At 48.8% G+C, this 24136-nt stretch overlaps 1 protein-coding gene across 7 annotated transcripts; it reads right to left on the reverse strand.

Annotated features, from left to right (window-relative positions):
• Window positions 1-1103: 1103 nt before the first annotated feature.
• Window positions 1104-23416, reverse strand: PORCN (porcupine O-acyltransferase). 7 transcript variants are annotated; one of them, XM_084789490.1, is made up of 15 exons: window positions 23290-23416; window positions 15340-15737; window positions 14526-14694; window positions 13061-13253; window positions 12632-12675; window positions 12140-12321; window positions 11930-12060; window positions 11799-11816; window positions 10332-10346; window positions 10115-10240; window positions 9860-9960; window positions 8081-8157; window positions 7915-7978; window positions 6648-6758; window positions 1104-1525 (listed from the first exon to the last, which is right to left on the reverse strand). In XM_084789490.1, the coding sequence occupies exons 2-14, from the start codon at window positions 15565-15567 to the stop codon at window positions 6679-6681; spliced, it is 1428 nt and encodes a 475-aa protein (XP_084645616.1). In that variant the 5' UTR covers window positions 15568-15737; window positions 23290-23416; the 3' UTR covers window positions 1104-1525; window positions 6648-6678. The 7 variants fall into 7 exon arrangements, with proteins under 7 accessions (XP_084645616.1, XP_084645613.1, XP_084645614.1 ...); XM_084789487.1 differs by lacking the exon at window positions 23290-23416 and adding an exon at window positions 7742-7827; XM_084789488.1 differs by lacking the exons at window positions 10332-10346; window positions 23290-23416 and adding an exon at window positions 7742-7827.
• Between the last annotated feature and the right edge of the window lie 720 nt (window positions 23417-24136).

Raw genomic sequence — 24136 nt, forward strand, 5'->3', positions numbered from 1 at the left:
GAGTGGGGTGGAGACCCAGATCCTCCAAGGTCTATGGACACTTTCCGCCAGTAGCAAATCAAATCTGCGCTATTGCGGACTTCAATTTCCCCGCCCTCTTATCAATCGCATGAGACCAGGCTAAAGAATCGGTAAATCCTCAATATTTGCTAGTGATCGGCGTTGAGTCCTCCATCTCAAAGTTTTGTAGGCAACCAGTCAGTTCCCAGGCCCGTCCTTAGTCCGAATGCAAAGAAAAAACGACAGGCAGAAGGCATTCCGCACGAACCAACCTAGCGTCCCACCAGAGCGCAGAACTCCCTAGTCCGAACAGCAGTGGGCACCCTCGTCATATAGAAACTAGTCGGACCTCTTAACGCCTGCTGACCAGTTGGTGTGGAGACTCTCAGTTGTTCCTAAGAGCCAAACAGAATGGCATGTTGCTAAACCAGTGGGCAACAGTACCTCATCAGCACTCAGTCAGAAAACAGAGTCATCTTAGACTGTCACTTTAATTACAACCTACAACCAAAGGACCAGGTAGGCATCAACCCTTCATCTGTCATGCCCTTCCCCCCTCTCGGACCTGATCTAAGCAACCAATCAGAATTGGGATGCTTTAATTCTCCACCGTGTATTTCCCCCCTCCTCCCCCCCCCCTCCCGCCGAGACAGAATTTCTCTGTGCAGCCCCTGGCTGTCCTGGACTCACTCTGTAGACCAAATCTGTTCCTGTTCCAAGCAAGCAGGACCAGGACCCTGTCATTCTGGGCTTAAATAGCAAATCAATTTTTCTTCTTCTTCCCCGCAACCCCCCGCCCGCCCCGCCCCCCACCCCCCCCACCCCCCCGCCGCGCGCCGCCAGCGCCAGGGCTTCTCTGCCCTGGCTGTTCCAGAGGAACTCACTTTGTAGACCAGGCTGGCCTCGAACTCAGAGAGCCACCTGCCTCTGCCCCACCACCACCACCACCAAGTGCTGGGATTAAAGGAGTGCCTGGCTTATTCATAAAGTCTTAACGTCATCTCGAACAGATCACGATCTGCCTCCTCCTCATGATTTACAGTCTCCGCACCCTTATCCGCGGTGCCCCTTCTTTCGTTTCTCCTCAGTGAAGAACGAGCCTATTGTGTTTCTACTTTTATTTGACAATAACAAACTGCATATAAAAAGGGAGAAGGCAGGCGGGGAGGCCCTAGATCTGCTCCTCTCTCCTTCCCCCAACAGCCACCACTCCTACGCCTCAACCAGGACCACCCCCTTCCCGCCTGCGGTGGGGTGAGAATTGACAAGCACGGAGAAAGGCTGTTTGTCTGTAGTGTGTAGGGGTGTTGGGGCTCAGGAATGGAGAGGGGTCAAGGAGTAGAGAAAGGGCCTTCCCTCATCCCCCATCAGAGTTGGTACCCTAAGGAAGGGCATTGAAGGGGGATCATGAGCGTCATATGCCTCAGCCTAAGAGACGGTAGAAGATCCAGCATCCAAAAGTGACCCAGTGACTGGCCCAGCTGAGCTCTGACCACTTGTGGACAGTGTATGCCATGCCGTAGCCCTGTGGGAGAGAAAGAGGTCATGGTTCTGAAATCTAACAAGGACAGAGAGTCTCAGGAAAACCCAGCCTTTGCCCCGGGGGATGTTTGGTACTCTTTCACATCCCCAAGTAGCAGAAGGGTCTATGGAGTTATGAAGGGTGACCAGATATACTTTGCTTGTTTGCTTGTTTTCTTTAAAGATCATTTTAACAGGCTGAGTATATAGCTTGACAGGAGAGGGTGTGTATCTACATGCAAGAGGCATTAGGTTTTGATTTCCAGCATACCAAAAAAAAAAAAAAAAAGTACTCCTTTTTTTTTTTTTGAGACAGGGTTTCTCTGTGTAATAGCTCTGGCTGTCCTGGACTCGCTTTTTAGACCAGGCTGGCCTCAAACTCACAGTGACCTGCCCGCCTCTGCCTCCCAAGTATTGGGATTAAAGGTGTGAGAAAAGTCATTTTAAAAATAATACAGAGCTGGGTGTGGTGGCATACACCTGCCTTTAATCCCAGCACTCCAGAGGCAGAGGCAGGCAGATCTCTGTGAGTTTGAGGCCAGCTTGGTCTACAAAGAGAATTCCAGGACAGCTAGGGCTATGACACAGAGAAACCCTGTCTCCAAAAACCAAAACAAAACAAAACAAAACAAAATAAAATGAAACAAAAACAATACAATGTGCTGGATGTGGTGGGCCATGCTTGTCACTGAAGTCACTTGCATATGACACCACTGCTGAAAATCTGAGTGTCTGGGCTGGAGAGATGGCTCAGCGCTTGGGAGCACTGACTGTACTTCTAGAGGACCCGGCTTCAATTCCCAGCACCTACATGGCAGCTCACAACTGTCTGTAACTCCAAAAAAATCTGACACCCACAGACATACATACAGGCAAAGCACCAATGCACATAAAAGAAAAATAAACACTTAAAAAAAAAAAGAAAATAAAATCTGAGTGTCTACCAATAAGGGACAAAGTAAACCATTGTCGCCTTCTTGCAATGAAAAAAAGGGGAGGGGGGCTAGAGAGATGGCTCGGAGGTTAAAAGCACTGTCTGCTCTTCCAGAGGTCCTGAGTTCAATTCCCAGCAACCACATGGTGGCTCACAACCATCTATAATGTGATCTGATGCCTTCTTCTGGCCTGCAGGTGTACATGCAGATATAGCACTCATATATATATTTTTATATATTTTTAAAAGCTAGGGGAGGGGGAGCCAGGCATGGTAGCGAACACCTGTAATCCCAGCACTGGGGAGGCAGAGGTAGGCAGATTTCTGAGTTTGAGCCCTGCCTGCTCTACAGTGTGAATTCTAGAACAGTCAGGGCTACACAGAGAAACCTTGTCTCAAGGGGGGAAAAAACTCGGGGAAAGACATTAAAATATATTGTGTGTATGTTTGAGATGCTATCTACAATACTTACTTTTTTGTTTGAGGGTGCTAAGGATCATATATGCCAAGCATATACTTTACCAGAGCCCTACCACTGAGCTACACCCCCAGCCCTAAAGTGTTTTGTTTGTTTGTTTGTTTGTTTGTTTGTTTGAGATAGGGTCTCTCTATACAGCCCTGGCTGGTCTGGAGCTCACAGAAATCCACCTGCTTCTGCCTCCAGAGTGCTGGGACTAAAAACATGTATCGTCACATGCCACCCGAAAATGTTTTAAGAAATGTTAAAGCCTGGCACGGTGGTGCATGTCTATAAGCTCAGCTATTTGGGACAGTGAAGCAAGGAGGATTTTTTTTTTTAATCTAAAACCAAACCAAACCAGAACAAAAAAACCAGCAAAATGGGCATGATGACTGGCACATTTCATCCTTTTTTTTTTCCCGAGACAGGGTTTCTCTGTGTAGCCTTGGCTATCTTGGACTCACTTTGCAGACCAGGCTGGCCTTGAACTCCCAGACATCCACCTGCCTCTAAGTGCTGGGATTACAGGCGTTCCTGGCCAGATTTTTTTTCATGTGGAGACAGAGCCTTACTATGTTGTATAGGCTGTGTCTGAACTCATGCATTCAAGTGACCCTCCTGGGTCAGCCCTTAGATTGCTGGCATCGTAGGTGGGTATCATCACACCTAGCTTTTTTTTTTTTTTCTTTTTCTGGTTTTCTGAGACAGGGTCTCTCTGTGCAGCCCTGGCTGTCTTGGACTCACTTTGTAGACCGGGCTGGCCTCGAACTCACAGCGATCCGCATGCCTCTGCCTCCCGAGTGCTGGGATTAAAGGCATGCGCCAGCACTACTCACAATACAAGTAATCTTAGCACTAGGGAGGCTGAGATTTGACAAACAGGTTTCAAGCCAGCCTGGACTAATACTGAGTCTAGGACTGAAACAGCAACAACACAGAACCAACCCCCCACCCAGAATTTTTATTGATTTATTAAAAAAAATTTTTTTAGGAGCCAGGGTTTCTCTGGCTGCCTTGCAACTCTCTCTGTAGACCAGGCTGGACTTCCACTCAGAGATGTTCCTGTATCTGCCTCCTGAGTGCTGGGAGTAAAGGCATGTCACCATGTCATGCTGCAACCCCAAAATTTCTACACTCAATTTGAATAAAAAAAATTAAAAATATTTTTAATTAGAAAAAAGCTTTTAATTAGGAAAAAACCACGAACTTTTATTTTCAATTAAGAATTTAAAAAATCCTCTCTTTTCTTATCCCCGTTTTCTCCTCCTTTGTCTTTGTCTCTGTCTCCCCCTCTCTGGGGTACCCTTCCCCCTTTCCTTCTCTCCCCATGCTCACTTAATAAACCTCATATATTCTAATATTTGCATCTGCTGCCTAGTATTATCTTATCATTTTCTTATTACTAAACATAAAATTGCTGCTTGTGACTCTGGTATGGAAAAAAAGAAAAGAATTTAAAAATCGGGGCTGGAGAGATGGCTCAGCAGTTAAGAGCACTGGCTGTTCTTCCAGAGGTCCTGAGTTCAATTCCCAGTGCCTACACAGTGGCTCCCAGCCATCTGCAACTGTAGTTCTGTAGAATGATGCTCTCTTCCAGTGTGCATACACGCAGACAAAATGCCCATAGACATAAAATACATAATTAAATCCTTTTAAAAAAAAGAATGAAAACATACTTCAAGGCTAGCCTGGTCTATATAGTGAGTTCCAGGACAGCCAGGGCTACTTGAAGAGACCCTGTCTCAAAAACAACTACACAACTTAAAAATCCAACTACTAGAGAGGCTAAGACAGAAGGATATGGAGTTTGAGACTAGATTTGGGAACAATGACATCCGATCTCAAAAGAAAAAAAAAAAACCAAGAAAACCAAAAAGAAAGACAAAAAGTGAAAGGAAAACAAAATTAGATTCTCCAAAAGCCGTATGAACTAATTTTCAAATTGTTCTCAATTATAAAATGAATATACCTGAAATTTGTATATTTGATATGAGTAAAAATAGTATAGAGCCAGAGGTGGCGGCACATACCTTTACTTTCAGCACTCGTGAGGCAGGAGGATCTCTGTGAGTTCAAGGCCAGCCTGGTCTACAGAGCAAGTTCCAGGGCAGCCAGGGCTATGTAGAGAGACCCTGCCTCCATAATAAGTATAGAATTTTTTTTTTTTAGATTTTTCCAGACAAGGTTTCTCTGTGTACTTTGGCTGTCCTGGACTTGCTTTGTAGACCAGGCTGGCCTCGAACTCACAGCGATCCACCTGCCTCTTTCTCCCCAGCACTGGGATTAAAGGTGTGTGCCATCACGGACAGCTCTAAGTATAGAAATTTTCAGGTGAATGTTTTAAAAAAGGGGGGTGGGGTGGTTCTCACTTATGTTGTCCAGATGGCAACATGCCTGGACTCACAGGACATTCCTGCTTCAGCATCACGAGTAGCTGGCACCTATATGTGTCATTCCAGAGAACACAACATTTTCAAGCCGAATAGGGCTAGAGCTGGGGCTCAATTGGTAGAGTGATTACTCAGTGCACAGGAAGCCCTGGGCTCCATCCCCAGTGTTGCATCAACTGGGACTAGAGGCATAAATCTATTGCCTAGCATAAGGGCGGTGGGGAGGGAGGATTAGAAAGGAATTCAAGGTTAAAGCAGGGTAGCAGTGGTGGTGCACACCTTTAATCCCAGCACTCGGGAGGCAGAGGCAGGCAGATTGTTGTGAGTTCGAGGCCAGCTTGATCTACAAAGCAAGTCCAGGACAGCCAATGCTACACAGAGGAAACCCTGTCTCAAAAAAAAACCCCAAATCCCAGCACTTGGGAGGCAAAGACAGGGGGATCTCTGTGAGTTCCAGGCCAGCCTAGTCTACACAGAGAAACCCTCCCCAAAGAAACCCCAAAAACAACAAAAAAAATTTCAAGGTTGTCTTGGGCTACATAATAAGCTTGAGTCTCAGTCTCTCTGTCTCTGTCTCTGTGTCTCTCTGTCTCTGTCTCTGTGTCTCTGTCTCTCTCTGTCTCTGTCTCTGTGTCTCTGTGTCTCTGTGTCTCTGTGTCTCTGTGTCTCTCTCTCTCTCTCTCTCTCTCTCTCTCTCTCTCTCTCTCTCTCTCTCTCTCTCTCTCTCTCACACACACACACACACACACACACACATACTCCTGGGGCTGGGATGGGTAACATGGCATGCTTACATGCTGTGCAGCAAGCCCTTGGTTTGATCTCTAGCAGCCCATCAAACTGGGTATGGTGGGTACCTGCGGGGAATCCCAGGCCCTTGAGAGGTGCAGGCAGGAGGATCAGAAGTTCTAGGTCACCTTGGTTGGCTAAATAGTGACTTTGAGGCCAGCCTGGGTTACACGAGACCCTGTCTCAATCAAAGCTATGAACAAAAGTAAAACCTGGGGCTTGGAAGTGTAGCCAGTTCCCAACAGTGAGAGAGAGAGAGAGAGAGAGAGAGAGAGAGAGAGAGAGAGAGAGAGAGAGAGAGAGAGAGAGAGAGAGAGGAGCCTGGCTTTTGTACTCTAGCTCAACAGAAGGAACTTTAGAGGGTAAATAAGTAGGATTGCAGTTTCCTTAAAGGAAAGAGACAACAGAATGACTAACTTTGAGAACCAAGGGGAAGAATGGAGCAAGGCATTTGTACAAGCTAAGACACACGACCTTGCGTTGGTCTTCAAGGGTCCCCCCAGACAGTAACTGCCATCCCTGGTTCCCCTCCCAGCCCAGGGCCCCACCTCACCTGCTCCTCTGTGCTGTCATCCACATCGACATCAAACAGGGAGCCCAGGTAGGCCAGGTGGAAGATAGCCAGGGCCCCAAAGAGCAAGTTTAAGGCTCGTACCCCCAGGCCCTGTGGGGGACAGACGGACATATTTGGCAGCTGGACCTGCTCACTGTCCCCCACCACCACCTGTGCAGGGGAAGCCCGGGGCGGGGGGGGGGCGGGGGGAGGGGGCGGCACACACAGCCCTGTGGGTTCCGGGAATAAGGGTGCCCAGGGTACCCCGAGATAGGAAAGAGATGGTTCAAGGAGCCTCTTATGGGAGCTCAGAGGTATCCAAGGATGAGGGTGTTGGTAACCACGAGGGCGTCCCGGTTGGGGGAGATGCGAGCGGTCGGGCAGAGGAGCAAGAATGGTGAGGCTTTGAGCCAGGGGGTATGGTGATGAGCATCGTTGCCGGGTGGGAGACAAATGTGAGGTGCTCTGCATTTCTTATGGCAAACAGAATGAAAACAACAACAAAACCAAAACAAATCCCACCCTGACCTAGAGGGCCCATCTTTGCCCCTTTCCCCTTACTCTCTGCTCTGCTCAAGCCCCACTGGCCTCTTCTCTGTTGCTCAGAGATTCCCTTGGTGGGCTGGGGCTTTTTACACTGGGTGTCTCCTACCCCTGAGATGCTTCCCTCCTCTCTTTAAAGAGAAACCACCACATTTCCTATTCCCTTTCCCTTATGCTTTAGTGCTACTGACAACCTGACTATTTATTATTAGCCTTGACTGACTTTACTGTCTCCCCAATTAAAATCTTTGTCCCACAGGGCCAGGACTTTGGCCTGCTTTGTTCACCACTTTGTCTCCAGCACCTAGAACCAGCAGGTGCTCAATAAATGTTCAGTGGGGGAAACGAATGCCAGGTGTGTATACAGCAGGTGCTCAATAAATGCCTGTTAGAGAAACAGATGCCAGTGAATAGAGGGTGAGGTTTTAGGGATGGCTCAAGCACCAGAAGAAGAGGAGGCCAAGCACCCAGCGACAGATACCAGATGGAGACAGAAGTGGCATTTTTGAAGGGCAGTGTTGGGTCCAAGGTTACCCATGATGAACCCTCACCAAGCGATGCCGGTGTGAGCAGTCTGGCAGACAACGCTTCGACAAGATGCAGGCGCTGAGGAGCTGAGCCAGGCGCTTTCGGAGGACTAGACAGCGTGGAAAGGTTAGCCTTAGGAAACACTGGAGCCAGTCTCCCCTGAGCCATCCGCCTGTCCTGGGCTCTCTGCACTTACCGTGTTCCACATATGTGATAAATGCCAGGGACAGCAATACAGCAGCCAGATGGAAACTGAAGCCCTGGACAGCCGGGGAAGGGGACAACGAGGGTGAAGAGGAGGCACTTATACCCCCCACCCCCACCCCAACCAGCTTCCCTTCACCCAGGTCTGTCTTGCTCACATGCAAGAGGGCGCTGGCTGCATAGGTGACCAGCACAGCTGAGAAAGTCCCCAGGCGGAGAGCATTCTTAAAAACATCTGCAAGTGGGAGAGAGACAGGTCGAGATTTCTGGAACGTCCGTCCACCAGCCCTTGCAGAGAGTCACAGGGAGGATGATAACCATCACCTGTAGGAACCCTCAGGAGAAAGTCTTTAGGAAGTCCCCAACTGTCACATGCCTGAAAATTACCTCGCAGTCCTCCTTCCAGCCCGCTGCAGCCAGACTTCCTAAAGTCATTCATTCAATGTCACCATCACCCCCCTCGCAGGTCCTCAGGGCAAAAATCTACATTCCCACACACCCACACTCTTAACAAATCTTATCAGTTCTTCCTTCAGAATCCCAGGCCAAAGCGACCTGCTCACTGCTCCCATCCTCCTTCCCTCCAATTTCCTCCTTCATCTAGCCAAATGGATCCAGTTGGAAAAAAAAAAGGCGGGGGGGGGGGTGGCCTGGAGAGATGGCTCAGAGGTTAAGAGCACTGTCTGCTCTTCCGGGGATCCTGAGTTCAGTTCCCAGCAGCCACAAGGCAGCTCACAACTGTGTGGAACTCCAGTTCCAGGGGATCTGACACCCTCACACCTACACACATAAAAATAAAACTTACAAAGCCGGGCGTGGTGGCGCACGCCTGTAATCCCAGCATTCGGGAGGCAGAGGCAGACAGATCACTGTGAATTCCAGGACAGCCAGGGATGTTACACAGAGAAACCCTGTCTTGAAAAACCAAAAATAAAAAACAAAACCAACCACCAACCAACCAACCAACCCAAAACCGCTAAAGGGATCCAGTTACAAGCCAGATAACTCTCCTCTGATCCCAGCTCTGCCCAGAGTGTTTGTCTCTGAGTCTCTCTGTCCGGGAGCCTCTTGCGGATCTGTCAGATCCCATATCCTACTATTCCCTACTCCTCCTTGCTCACTGAGCCTGCCCAAAGACCTTAATCCTTCCAATCCTGGGGATGCGACTCAGAGGCTTGCCATGCCCCACCATGGAGTGAGGTTTCCCGCACCCCTTTGCTGTCTCTCTTACACACCAGGCAAACTCCCAGCTCAGAGCCTTTGCACTTGCTGTTCGCACCAGCCATCTCATTCCTCTCTGCCCCCCCCATCCCCCCCAGATCTGCATGTCTTGTTCCTTCACTTTCCTTAGCTCTTTGCTGAAGCAGCAGTGCAACTTTCCCTGGATAGATTATTTTAAATTGCCACACCACTTCCTATTCTTCCCTTCCTGTTTCAACAACATGATTACTATTTACTGTGGCATTTATCACTACCTGACTCACTGCATGTTTTTTTTTTCTTATTTATTATGCACCCTTCAAATCGCAGGTTCGACCAGGTTAGTGAATATTGTGGAGTGGTTTTTTGTTTGTTTGTTTGTTTGTTTGTTTGTTTGTTTTTGTCCCTAAGATGTCTTGTCTTTGAGACAGGATCTCCTGTATCCAAAGCTGACGTAAAACATGCTCTATAGAACTGATGACCTTGGACTTCTGACCTTCCAGCCTCCACCTCCATAGAGCCGGGATTACAGGCAGGGACCACACACCCAGTGTTGATGTTGTGCTGGGGATCAAATTTTGGGCTTCGTGAATGCATTCTACAAACTGAGAGACTCTAACGGCCCTGTGTATCTTCTGCGCCCATCACACAGTAGCTGCTCAGTAAATGTTTGCTGTCCAAATGTCTGAAAGGCTCTGGGTTACCAACTTTACTGGAGCGGCAACTTGGTGACTCACAGTTATTTAACCAATAAGACATAGGCAGGTTCCAGCTTGTGACAACTTCCACCATGGACCGGGGCAGCTCCACATTCAATGGTCTAGAGACTGTCAAGTCCCTGTGGGCAAACCAGACACATTACACTTGGTACCTCAAGCTATCTGGCTACTATGCTTCCCTCTTAATCGGTTCCACCCCAAGAGCCCCTCCCATCACCCTCCAGTTCCTTCAGGCAGACGCTGTGGGAAAAGGGGCCCCAAAGCCCTCCCTACCATTCCAGGTGGTCCTTCTCCTCCGTGAAGCCAGCCCCGGCCAATGTGGCTGTGGCCTCAGACAGAAAGCCCACAAAATAGTTGCTGAAGTGGAAGGAGACAGCACTCTCGTAGGCTCGTAGCCACCTGCGAAGAGAAGGCCAGAAAGAGAGGCGTTACATCCAGGCCCCCACACGACACCCCCATGTTTCACAGTATCCCAGCCTTGTAGACTCACCTTACCATGGTGCCCCTAGGGCCCCCAGGGGTCAGGAATGCAGCAGAGAAGAGAGAAAAGAGAGTCAGAGAGGGCCTCGAAGTTGGCCTGAGTTCTTCACAGGTAAGACAGAAACATGGTAGCAAAAGAGGCAGACAATGATGATCACACACATCCATTGTCAGGTGATGGGTTTCACGCGGCTCAAAGGAATGGGTGAGCTGGCCTATGACATGGCCCTACACACTGAAATGGCCACACAGCCATACAAAAATGTTCTCAGTCTCTCCATTCTCTAAATCAGATTGAGCCACCTTATAAGACAATAAAATAATACCTCGAGAGATACAGAGACAGTTAAATGCTCACTATGCACACATACACTGTCAATTTCACAGACAATGTCACAGGCAGACAGCGTCCTGCACTGCAAAACACAGAGGTACTTCAATTAGGCCTGGGGCTTGGGGCTGGCTGTTTAACATAGGGGCGCTGGTCAAGTGATTCCAGTTTTTGCTTGCTCTCTCTCTCTCTCTCTCTCTCTCTCTCTCTCTCTCTCTCTCTCCCTCCCTCCCTCCCTCCCTCCCTCCCCCCTCTCTCTTTCTCTCGATCCCTCCCTCCCTCTCTCTTTCCCTCCTTCCCTCCCTCTCACTGGTTTTTAGAGACAGGGTTTCTCTGCATAGCTGGGTAGCCCTGGCTGTTCCAAATCTCGCTCTGTAGACCAAGCTGGCCTTGAACTCAGAGATGCTCCTGCCTTTGCCTCGTGAGTGCTGGGATTAAAGGCGTGCGCCACAATGCCTGGCCACTTTTTGGAGTCTAGTTCAATATCAGACATAACCAGGAGCCAGTGAGTAAGGGTAAGGAGTCACACAACCAAACAGTTAGCAGACAGCCACACAGTCCTGGGCAAACACAGACACAGGCTTGTAGCTTGTCATAACCCGTTAGTCAGATAGCAGCAGGCAGTCCAAGAAGGCAGACAAACTAGCAGAATCAATCACAAGCAGGCACACTGCATGCTGTTCAGGCAGACAGTTCCAGATAAGCCAGAATCACAGACCCAGGTGTCCCCTAGGCAGTGACAGCCACACAAGCCCACCACTGACAATACACAGCCAGCCAGTTAGGATTCTCAGTCCCACACTTAGGGAATCAGTGGCCACAGGCAAACAATTCAACTGTTATCTGGAGTCATAGACAGTTTTGAATCACCAACCAATACACACTTGCCACTTTCCATTACAGTCACATAACTTGTTTCTATTGGCACAACACGAGGACCTCCAGACACAGTAGTGTTGGAATGTCAGTCATACATGGAGTCACAAAGCCAAGCGTGCTCAAAAAGACATCCACAGACAGACACTTGGTCTCTGGGCGGTAACGGGGTAGGAGGTCAGTCAGATTCAGATGTCTGGAAGCAATTGGTCCAAGGCTCTGGCCCAGCCCTGGTCAGCCCACTTGCCCTCAGCACCTGCCCTCATTTACCTGGCTTTGCGTTTCTTGCTGTAGTAACAGAAGACAGACAGAAGCATTAAGAGACAGGCTCAGAATTGGGAAGACCCAGGCTTCTACCCAACCCCTCACTGCTACACAGGGGCCTTGAAGGCTGTGCTCACTTGCGAAGGAGTCGATCACCGTCGAGGGGGATGAAGTAGGGGAAGAGGTAGGGGCCCACACAAGTGGACAGTACAAGGCACAGCAGGGCCAGCGCCAGGCTCCGGGCCACCTTCTTCAGCCATCGGCGGCTCTGTGGGATCAAGGATCCATGAGCACTGCCCCGTGGCGGTTCCCACAGTCCCTGCCCACCTGGCCACCCAGGAGCTCACCAGTGGGCGGCCTTGGACAGCCTGTAGGTAGCTGTGGAAGGGTATCCAGGGCCCAAAGACGATGGTGCCCACAAAGTAGAGGTAGCCCATGAACTCCACAGGTGAGGGTACTGCACCCACCTCGCCCCGGTCCAGGTCGAAGCCCAGAGACACCGCCTTCATGGCCACGATCATCTGGGCCCCTATGTGTGGGGCCCGTGGTCAAGTGTATGGACAAAAAAAGCATGTCACCATGAAAGACAGGGTGTGCCAGGTGTCAGGTGATAGGAAAGGGAGATACAACGACAGGCAGAAAGAGACACAGAGAGAGACCCAGATGCTGGGGGTGGGGGGTGGGAGGTGGAAGGAGGTGGTGGGGTCAGGGTAGGGGGAAGGGACACCTGCACTGTACAGTGGTTTACAAAGGGAAAAGTCAGAGAGGAAAGTGTCAGGGTCCAGGCTCTCAGGAGATGAGGGAGGGAAGTGGGGGGGGGAGGGGGCAGAGCTACCCACCTCGCATCTTGTGCCATGTCACGGTGTCCACCATGTGCATCTCACTGAGGAAAAAAGGTGATGGTCTTGGCCCTACGCCTCCTAGGGCTTTGGACACTATGGGGGCGGGGGGCTGGGCAGGGGAGGGCATTGAAGGGGTTCTGCCTTCTTGACCCACACAACACATTAAGGAAAAAAATCCCCAGGACCCCCTCCTTCTGGGGAAGCCCATGTTCAACCTATCCTGTACAGCCTCACGGGAGGCCAAATGTCTCGGCTTCCCTTCAGGAACACTCGTCACTCTTTCTGATATCTCCCTGTACTATGATGGTCCCTGACTCCTCTCTTTCTTAGAATCTCGTGCCATCCTATCTTGGACCACTTCGCCAAGGCCTTGGGGACCCGCCTGCCTCCTGCCAACAGGGTGAGGGTGAGGATGCACACCCATACCCCATGAGCAGGTAGATGAGGATGGTGACGGAGAGGAAGACGCCTCGGTGGGAGGAGTGTCGGCAGAGGAACAGCACGAGGTAGCACAGGAGGCTCAGCAGCACGACCCAAACCATGTGCAGCTGGAAGAAGTGGTAGAGGCTGAAGAAGCCACCTGCCACGGTGCTTGCATGCTTCAGGTAAGACGGTAACCCTTAGGGTGGGAGGGAGACAGAGAGACAGAGACAGGGAGGCAAAACAAGAAGCGGGAGGTTGGTGGGCTGGCAAGAGAGGAAGGAGGACGTGGGCAATAGGGCCCAGTCTGGGCAAAGGGGTTGAAGGGGACCCAAAGGTGGCACTGAAGAACTGATGTGTGGCAAGGCCTGAGTTTAAAGAGCAACATGGCTGGGCAGTGTTGGCGCACGCCTTTAATCCCAGCATTTGGGAGGCAGAGGCAGGCGGATCTCTATGAGTTTGAGGCCAGCCTGGTCTACAGGGTGAGTTCCAGAACAGCCAGAGGCTACACAGGGAAACCTTGTCTCAAAAAAAAAAACAAATATAATAAATAAATAAATAACTGGCAACATCTACTAAGGACATTCCAGGGACCCTGAAAAAAATTTTATCAATTTCTGTTGGGCAGTATTGCATCCAGATTAAAATTTTGCAGGGGTGGAGCTGGTGGGTATGGGTGTGTGTGGGGGGGGGTTGAGTTTTGTTTTCAGGGACCATATACTGAAGGACTTGGAGCAAAGTGTCATGATAGCATCAGGTTACTGAAATGATTCAGAAAGATGATACAGACCAGAGCAATCTATTGTGGCACACTGTGAACCTAGGATGATTTATCTATATATATGGTATTCTTTCAGCTTTTCAGTAGCTTTGACGTGTGCCAAAATGATAAACCTGGGTGGGGGAAAGGAAACCATCCACTTAAGATGAAAAGGAAAAAGTGATGGGAGAACTTCTGATTTTCAGAAATCTCTGTATCCTATGGGAATCCTGGGGATTTGAACTTTCTCATTTGGATATTGACTTGCTATGATTGTGGAAACATAGGATCTAAGAACCCAGAAATGTCTCCATGTCCTGATTACAGAAATTCATAACGCCAACCTTTTGGAAACCCAGCATGTGAAAACTTCAACTTGGCAGACTCTTCAAGCCTTGTAACTACGATACTTTGGGACGTGATGCTTGTAATGTCAGCATTACAGGGTCTGACTACTAGCCTTGGACTAGAGACAGTTCAGGATCCCACCCGTCCCAGAGTGCAGGAATGCTGAAGGTCATGTCTTGGTTTAAAAGGATGTGGCACAGTGTGGCTGGAGGTGTGTGTTCTAGGGGAATGGGGCTTCTTAGCTTAATGGGATGTGCTGGGGCTGGACCTGTAGGGTCCTGGTTTGGCATGGCAGGATGGGGCATGGTAGGACATGGCAGGGTAAGGTATAGCTTGGTGGAATACAGTGTGGCAGGCACTTACCCAGCCTCCAAAGGAGGCGGCAGGCAAAGCAGATGGTAAGAAGCAGCCAGATCTGGTCAAGGCCCTGTTGGACAGTAGGCAGGAGACAGCCCTGCAGTAGCTGCTGGAAAAATTCCTGTCGGCTGAAGGAGGCCATTGTGGACCCACACAGATGGATGGACAGATGGATCTGCCAAAGGGAGGACACAGAGGGAGTAAGATGTCCATAGGGCTGCCCACAATCAAGGTTTGGACTTGTGCACTCAGGACTTCAGCTCAGGGACTGCCAAAACCCCAGGGCGCTATTGGAAGCTTTGGGGGGCGGGGAGCATGTGAATATCAGGGACATCGGGCTGAGCCACCAACTGTGATATCAGTGGGTGTTCTGGATGCACTGTGACCCGCCGGGAATGAAGGACCTGTGCGTCTTGAATGCTGAGAACAGTCTGGCCACTGTTGATAAAAGGATATGCATTCTAGACCTATATATCAAATGGGGCATAAGAAATGGGCTCCTTGGTTTCCAAGGTAGTCACTCGGCGTGGAAAGCAAAAAAGGGGGAGTCTGTGACTTAGGGGCCGTGTGCATCTCTCCTTGTATGGATGTATCCTCCCCGAGCTTCATCTCACCCTACTCAGTGAAGAGCCGCCAACAAAGCCCTACCGTGGTCGAGGGAATGCAGGAAGGTGGAAGTGTTGGCAGGGGACATACCAGGGAGGGAGCCCTATAGGTGATGCAGTCGAGGTCCCAGGACAAGAGGTACAGATCTGTGCCCAGGAGGCCAGCCTTTAAGGATGGGAGAGTGGGAGCCGCGCGCACACTACTGAAGACCTACCTGGTAGAAAGGAAGCCGTGGTCCTGGGGGCCGGGGACGCGCACTGCTGCCACTGTCGCCACCTCCTCCCGGCAGCCTCCCCCGCAGGCCGCAAGGCCGGGACCAGCAGTGGCTCCCAGGGTGGCGCGGCCGAGCGGGCCCTTTAAATCCCGGGGCGGGCCAGCAGCTGAATTTCTCCAATCGGAGGGCTGGAGCGGGGCGGGGACCGGGAGGAGTGAGCCTGAGCATCGCGAGGAGGAGCGGCTGGGTTGAGGGGCGCGGGGTGCTGGAGCACGTCGGCGCACAGAAGGTTCACGGGTGTCCTTTTCAGGCCAGTTGCTATTCCAGCTCCAGAACGTTCAGGGCGCAAGAATTTCTCAAGTTCCAAGAAAACACTTCCTAATGATTATTTTGTAGTCCTTGAGAACCAAGATGGAAAAGATAAGGGAGGGAAGGGGTTCACCCCTTCTCTGCCAAATGGGTTTCTCGCCCCAGTGATCCCTCTAGTCTAGATACCAGTGTGACCCTAGTCGCGGCTGGAAAACTAAGCCGACGTTCCTCCCTTCCTATCTCTTGAGGAATCTGAAGGAATTTCCAGTCTTCCTTAGCCGCAGGGACCAGAAGCTTTTGTAGGTAATGACTATGTCACCTAGGAACACTCACTAGGCGCCTTATCGACCCCTAAGGGCTAGTTGTAGGTATTTGGTTTATCATTAACTGATGTTGCTTGCCTAATTCCCCACAAGTCTGGCCCCTGCAAACAAAGTAACCCCAGCTGATACTGGAAGGAGGCTACGACCGACCCGAGTGCTTAAAAAACTGGACCGGGAGAAAGATCCGTATTGGTCTCTGTGCACCAGCACAAAGGGATTAATGCAGCACAGTTCTCTACGGAACCTATGCCGCCGCCGCCGCCGCAGTCAATTCTATTCCTAGGCTGATGAAACCTTCACCTCCCCAAGAAGGGCCCGTTTCCCCTAAGGCGCACTTATAGGGCATTAAGGGGCTTAGCTCCAAATGTGAATGTGAACGGAGAAGCGTAGCCAGGTCAATCTTGACCTCATCCTGACCTCAGGAGCTAAGGAAAACAGGTTCTAATAAGATTAATGCCTGGCTGTATGGAGTTAAGGAAGTTGTGCCCATTCACTCTGGGCGGTGTCCCTTTCTGTTAAACAAAAGGGCGGGATTAGCCGTTCTTGGCTTGGAGAAACTCTTTGCCAGTCTCTGTCCCTGCAGGCTGAGGATGCAACCTATGGCCTTGCGCTTTTTAACATGAATTGAAATGGAAGAAATTAGTAGTCACATTTACAAATGAAAAACCGTTTAACACCGTGGATATGTGTATATATACTATACATAAATACTTACATCAGCTAGGTACACAAACATAAAGTCCTTTCCTTTTTATAAAAAACATCTATTAACTTATTACGTTTCTAGTGTTCTGCCTCCGTGTAACACCTGCACAACAGAAGAGGGCACCAGATCTCGTTATGGACAGTTGTGAGCTACCATGTGGCTCCTGGAATTGAACTCAGGACCTTTGGAAGAGCAGCCAATGCTCTTAACCTCTGAGCCATCTCTCCAGCCCCCAAAGTCCTTTCCTATAAGGCTGGATCGCTCAGTGGTTAAGAGAACTTGTTGCTCTTACAGAGGACCTAGGCTTGGTTCCCAGGACTCACATGGTGGCTCACAGCCTTCTGTAACTCTCAGGTAATCTTGTACATAAAAATAAAATAAAATAAATTTTAAAACAAACAAACAAACAAACAAACAAACAAGCAAGCAAACAAAACCAGTAGAATACAGAGGGTGTAGTGGCTCACGCCTTCAATCTCAGCCCTAAAATGGCAGAGGCAGGTGGATCTCTGTGAGTTTGAGGCCAGTTTCGTTGACATATGATTTGAATTTCAGGTCAGCCTGTTCTACAGAGTGAGTTCCAGGCTTTTAAGGGCTACATAGTGATAGCCTGTCTCAAAAAAGAAAGAAGTAATATCTATATTTGGGGCCGTATATAGAACATGTACAAATCAATAAGAAGAGGCCGACCTGTGAGTCCAGGTCCACCTGGTGCTGTAGCCAGCCCAGCCCAGCTTACATAGAAAGACCCTGCCTCAAGCCAGGTGTGGTGGCGCACGCCTTTAATCCCAGCACTCAGGAGGCAGAGGCAGGTGGATCACTGTGAGTCTGAGGCCAGCCTGGTCTACAAAGCGAGTCCAGGACAGCCAAGGCTACACAGAGAAACCCTGTCTCAAAAAACAAACAAACAAACAAACAAAAAACAACAACAAGCAAACAAACAAACAAACAAACAAAAACCAAGCAAACAGTAACTGAAACGACAAGCATATCCGTCTGTCTGTCTGTCTATCTGTCTGTCTATCTATCTACCTCTATCTTTATCTGTGTCTATATCTATGTATGGATTGCTTTACTTTTTGGAGGAATGAAAACCAAAACAGTACACCAGTGAGCTATTTCACATCTAGGCTTGTGGTTCTTGCTTTCGTCCGTGCTAGGGATGGAGCGCAGCAGTCTATACAACGAAGTCTGTACAGCTGAAGGAGATCCATATGCTTTTGTCAGGGAATGGGGTCAGTGTCTCACTAGCCCTGGCTAGCGGCTTGGAACTCACTGTGTAGACTAGACTGGCACCGAATTCACAGGGATGGATCCACTTGCTCCTGCCTCCTGAATTCTGGGGTTAAAAATGAACACCACCACCACTGGCCCCTTTACCCATTTACTTGTTTTTGAGGCCAGGTCTCATTATGTAACCCAATCTGTCTGGCTTTGTAGAACAGAAATCTGCTTGCCTCTGCCTGGGATTAAAGGCACGCCCCACTTCGACCAGCTCCATTTTGTTAAATTTTATTTATTTACTTTAAAAATGTGTGAGTGTTTTGCCTTCATACACGTCTGTGTATCACATGCGTGCCTAGTGCCCAAGTAGGTCAAGTGAGAAGAATGCTTTAGATCTTTCGGGACTGGAGTTACAGGTGTCTGTGAGCTGCTATGTGGATGCCAAGAATTGAACTCAGGTCCTTGGCAGAGCAGCCAGTGTTCTTAGCCACTGACTTATCTCTCCAATCTCTCTTTTAATTTGATTTATTATAAATAAATAAATAAATAAATAAATAAATAAATAAATAAATGTGTGGTCTTGCACACCTTTAATCCCAGCACTCGGGAGGCAAAGGTAGGTGGATCGCTGTGAGTTCGAGGCCAGCCTGGTCTACAAAGCGAGTCTAGGACAGCCAAGGCTAACACAGAGAAACCCTGTCTTAAAAAAAAAATGTATTGAGGAGGAGGATGGGTACACACAAGCCATGACAAATATATGCGGTTCAGAAGGGTTTTCCCCTTCTACCATGTGGGTCCTGGGGATTGACCTCAGATCATCGTGCTTGGCCTGCCTCTGCTTCCCGAGTGCTGGGATTAGAGGCATGCACCACCATGCTGGGCCTCAGTCTTTTGTTAACTGTCATGATCTTCATGGGTTTTTCCATTTTGTTTGTCTGGATGTTTATGAAGAATTCAGGTCATCCAGGCGCAGTGGCACAGGCCTGTAATTCCAGCACCCGGGAAGCAGAGGCAGGAGGATCTTTGTGAGTTTAAGGCCAGCCTGGTCTACAAAGGAAGTCCAGGACAGTCAGGGCTACACAGAGAAAACCTGTCTGGAAAAAAAAAATGCAGGCAGTTAATGGGAAGAATGCCCTTCATTGTGGATTTATCTGATATGATTAGATTTAGATTATGTATTTGGGGCAAGAATTACACCAAAGTGTTGCTATGTACTTGGTTATCAGGAGGCACAAGATACTAATTAGTCTCAAAACTGTTGGTATTTGCTTTGGTCAGTTGATTCAGGCGATGTCGGTTCAGTTTCTCCATAGCATATGTACTTTTCCATGTATCTAGTATCTTACTAGGAGGGTTTTCTTTTCCCCTTTCTTGAGACAGGAATTCCTTATCTTGCTTAGGCTTAACTCCCACTGTCAGGAGATAGCGGAGATTGCGTAATTCTTTCTCAGTCTAGAGTAGGCACTCAAAGTTAGTGTCCATTGGCGGATCTTGCCTGAGGCAATTGCTAATCTGATGGTGGCTACAGAGTGCCTTTTTTTTTTCTTTCTGGTCTGTCAAGGCAGGGTTTCTCTGCCCTGGAACTTGTTGCACTGGCCTCAAACTCAGAGATCTGCCTGCCTTTGCTGGGACTAAAGGCCTGCGCCACCACCAACCGGTTTATGATGGCTTTCTTTTACATGGATAGCTGGGATTTTACAGCCTTTCTGTATAGCACTCATAAATCTTATTTTAGTTGACAGGTTAAAAACTAGCATTTATTTATTTCTAGAGATAAGATCTTGCTAAGTTGGCCCCAAATTCCTAGGCTCAAGCTATCTTTCTTCCTTGGCTTCCCAAGCAGAAGGGACCACAAAGACATGCCATCATTGCCCACCATTTTCTTTTTCCTTTTCTTTTTTTACATTAAGAGAAAAAAGTTGGAGCCTGCCACAGTGGCACACACTTATAACCCCAGCACTTGGGAGGCAGAGGCACTTTAATCTCTGTGAGATCATGGCAGCCTGGTTTACACATCAAGTCCAGGACAGCCAAGGCTACACAGAGAAACTTTGTCTTGAGAAACCCCCAAACAGCAGCTGGGCTTGGAGGCACACACCCTTTAATCCCAGCACACAGGAGGCAGAGGCAGGTGGATCTCTGTGAGTTCGAGACCGTCCTGGTCTACAGAGTGAGTCCAGGACAGCCAAGACTACACAGAGAAACCCTGTCTCGAAAAACCAAAATACAACAACAACAAAAAGCTGCTTTGTGTTGTGGCACACACCTTTAGTTTTAGCACTAAAGAGGTAGAGGCAGGTGGATCTCTCAGTTCAAGGCCAGCCTAGTCCACACTGAGCCAGTGTTAGAAGGGCCAGGGCTATACAGAGAAACCCTGTCTCAAAAATCAAAGTTTAAATACATGTCTACTCATATGTCAGCCAAACGTGTATGACTCCCATCAGAGGCCAAAAGAGGGTATGGGATGCCTTGGAGCTTCAGTTAGTAGATACTGTGAGCCTCCCAAAAGTGAGGTGGTGGAAACCAAATTCTCTGGGCTATTTGTTCTTTTATATTCCCCCCCCTCTCTTTCTCTCTCTCTCTCTCTCTCAGTTTTTTTGTTTGTTTTTTTCCGAGATAAGGTTTCTCTATGTAGCCCTGGCTGTCCTGGATTCACTTTGTAGACCAGGCTGGCCTCGAACTCACAGAGATCCACCTGCCTCTGCCTCTCCCAGTGCTGGGATTACAGGCAAAGGCCACTGGTGCCTGGTTTAGTTAATCTTCTTTTTACCTTGATTAATCTTGAATCAAATAAGAGCTAATCCCAAGTGTGTTTGTATTGGGCATTTTCTGGAAGTATCATTTGTGGGGAAGGTCTCTCCCTCTTGGGCTATACCCTGTGGGGCATACCAGGTCTAAAGAGGTCTGAGAAACACATAGTGCTGCTTGCTTCCTGCTTTCCCTTGTGGGCGAGTGTTGTCTGTCCTGCAGCAGCCGCTCCAATCTTCAATGTCATCGGAACCTATCTTCTTCAACCTTCTGCAGCGGACCAAAGACGAGTAGCTCTTCAGAAATCTCCAGGATTTTAGTGCCACATTGGGACTGCTGAGGCACCCAAACTCATGGATGGAGCAGGTACTAGACTCGCAGCCTCTCCAGCTGGTCGCCAGCCACCCAGCCCATGTCATAGAAGCTGATGTAGTAAGTCCCTTTTTGTAATGGCTACTCATTCTTTCTTTCTTTCTTTCTTTTTTTTTTTTTTTTTTTTTTTTTTTGGTTTTTCGAGACAGGGTCTCTCTGTGTAGCCTTGGCTGTCCTGGACTCCCTTTGTAGACCAGGCTGGCCTTGAACTCACAGAGATCCACCTGCCTCTGCCTCCCAAATGCTGGGATTAAAGGCGTGCGCCACCAGGCCCGGCCCCCCATTGTACTTTAAACAAAGAGATTATTGCTGGGTGGTTGGGCAAACCTTTAATCCCAGCACTCTGAAGGCAGAGGCACATGGATCTTTGTGAGTTTGAGGCCAGCCTGGTCTACCTACAGGTGAGCTCCAAGACAGCCAGGGCTACACAGAGAAACCCTGTCTTGAAAAACCAAGGGGGAAAAAAAAGGAATTTTTTTTCTTTTTCTTTTATTTTATGCACTTGCATGTCTGTGTATAGTGTCCTCAGGGGCCAGAGAAGGGTATCAGATCCTCTGGAATTGGAGTTACAGATGTTGCTAGCCATCATTTGGGTGCTGAAAACTGAAGTCAGAGCCACCTGCGCAGCTACCCTTGGCCCCTGCCTTGTACGTTCAGTCCAAGATTTTGGCTGTTCTAAGCACCTCATAGAATAATGGTATTTACGCTTTTGTGGCTGTTTTATTTCATTTAGTATAATGTCCTTTAGAGTCATCTTTGTGATGCTATGCATCCTTTTTTCTCAAAGCTGGACTGTGTGCCATCATAGACCTATACCGCATTTTTTTGTTCATTTTTTGAGACAGGGTTTCTCTGTGTAGCCCTGGATGTCCTGAACTCACTTTGTAGACCAGGCTGGCTTTGAACTCACAGTGATCCGCCTGCCTCTGCCTCCTGAGTGCTGGGATTAAAGGGATGTGCCACCACGCCCGGCAAATACACGTTTTTAAAAAATTACTTTTAAACTTATTGTGTGTATGAATGATGAGCAGGCACATATGCCATATGGCACATGTGTGGGCATTAGGATAACTTGTGGAGTCAGTTCTCTCTTTCCATCTTTATGTGGGTTTCAGAGATCCAAACTCAGGTTGCCAAGCATTGCATGGAAAGTGCATTTACCTGCCGAACCACCTCACCAGCTCAGAACCAGTCTTTCTTGCTGCTGTCTAATAGTCCGTGTTGGTTTTAAGATGGAGGGATTTCGTTTCACAAAGACTTGTTTTTACAGAGCGATTATCACATTGTTGAAGCCTTGCCCGGTGACTACATCCTCCCACACAGGACCACGTGCTGCCATAGAAGCCACCCACAGAGGCAACACCTTAAGCTCTGATGTGGTGAGCAACCCAAGTGGCCAACTATGGATAGAGCTATGTGACTTGTGGATAGACATACCTGACTTGAAGGCCATTCAGGGGCTGATCTCTGGCTAGATAGAGCACTTGCCTGGCATGTATACGGCCTTGGGTTCCAATTAAAGCCTCTGAACTCTAGCCGGCTTTAGAGATTAAGCATTTGTTTTTCAGCAGGATCCCACATTTCCCAAGGCTTCCTTCCCTTCGACTATGACCAGTTGTGACAAAAACAAGACCCGTCTGTCATCTTGCCTGAGAACAAAGAGATGAACATTGCCCAGCTAGAATAAATGACCAAATATCTCCTACTCCTGCTGCTCTGCTCTGTTTTTCCGTTTTTCTTTTTTCTTTTTTCCCCCCTGCAGTGCTGGGGATGGAACCCAAAGCCCTGTGTATGTGTGGCGAGCGCTCTACCCCTAAGCTCTATCACCACCCTGCCTTATAAGCTTTCTTACTATCAATTGCAGCCTTATCCCCACTGTGTATTCTATCTCCTTGTGGTGACTTACTGAGGCATCCAACCATAGATTTACTGCTGCATTCGACTCAGCAACTCTGTAACCATGCTTATCTAGACTGGTCATGGTGTCAGGGACTTACTCAGCGCTCTTCCCCATCTCCCCCTCCCTCTTCCTGCCCCCCTGGGGGACCTAATTATACAAGCCAGGCTTCAAATTCAATAGCAATCAACCAGTCTCAGCCTCCAAGTGCTGAGATGACAAGCACATGTCACCGTGCCCAGATAAGGGGGAATCTCTTGAGCTCCAAACAGCAAGAACCAGTCTGGGAAACAGAAGAAGATCTTATCTCAAGAATTAGGCAGATGTGGTAGCAAATGCCTGTAATCTCAGCACTTAATAAAACAACTTACCAGGCTGCAAAGACGGCTCAGCAGTGAAAGGGACTGCTCTTCCAGGGGACCAGGGTTCAAATTGCTGCACCACATGGCAGCTCACAACTGTCTGTAACTCCAAGACCTGACACTCTCATATAGACATAAACATACTTGCAGGCAAAACACCAATGCACATACACTAAAGGAAAAAAGAAAAAAAGGAAAAAGAAAGCAACATACCAACAACTAAGCCAGGAGAGGAAGCAAACAACCCCCACCCCCACCCCACTCCCCAGAGAGCTGGGTATGTACCCGAGTGGCTGAGCAACACACACACACACACACACACACACACACACACACACACACGGGGGGGGGCAGGGAGGGGTTGTGGAGAATAAATAAATAATATGATAAAAATGTTAACAAACACTATGAAACACGTGGGAAAACTGAGGTCTGGATAGCTTACTTCGTATCCCAGGTTGGTCTTGAATGCACATCGCTCCTACCTAAGCCTCCTGAGTGGTAGGACTAGAGGTGTGCATCACCATACCCAGCTCTTAAATGACTTCTTCAAGTCCTACGCTGCAGCAGTAGCTGTGTGTGGAGTAGAAAGTATGAATACTGACCCAATGGGGAAGCATGTCCAACAGACATGGGTCTTGTCCCCAAGCCTCTCCTGGTCAAGAATGAGGCAGAGACCCCCCCTGGCTTCCTCCCAAGACATGCCAGTTTCTCTGTCTAATGTGACAGCGAGACCCCTCATGTTTTTTTTTTCTGTCAAGACATAGCTCCATGTTCTCTCTAAGATAGAAAAGGGTTTCCCACTTCCTGTATCTGGACTCCCTCATCATGGACAGATTCCCCCCTCTTTCTCCCC

Source organism: Acomys minous (genome assembly GCF_964271855.1).
Source record: "Acomys minous genome assembly, chromosome: 7".
Taxonomy (NCBI): Eukaryota; Metazoa; Chordata; class Mammalia; order Rodentia; family Muridae; genus Acomys; species Acomys minous.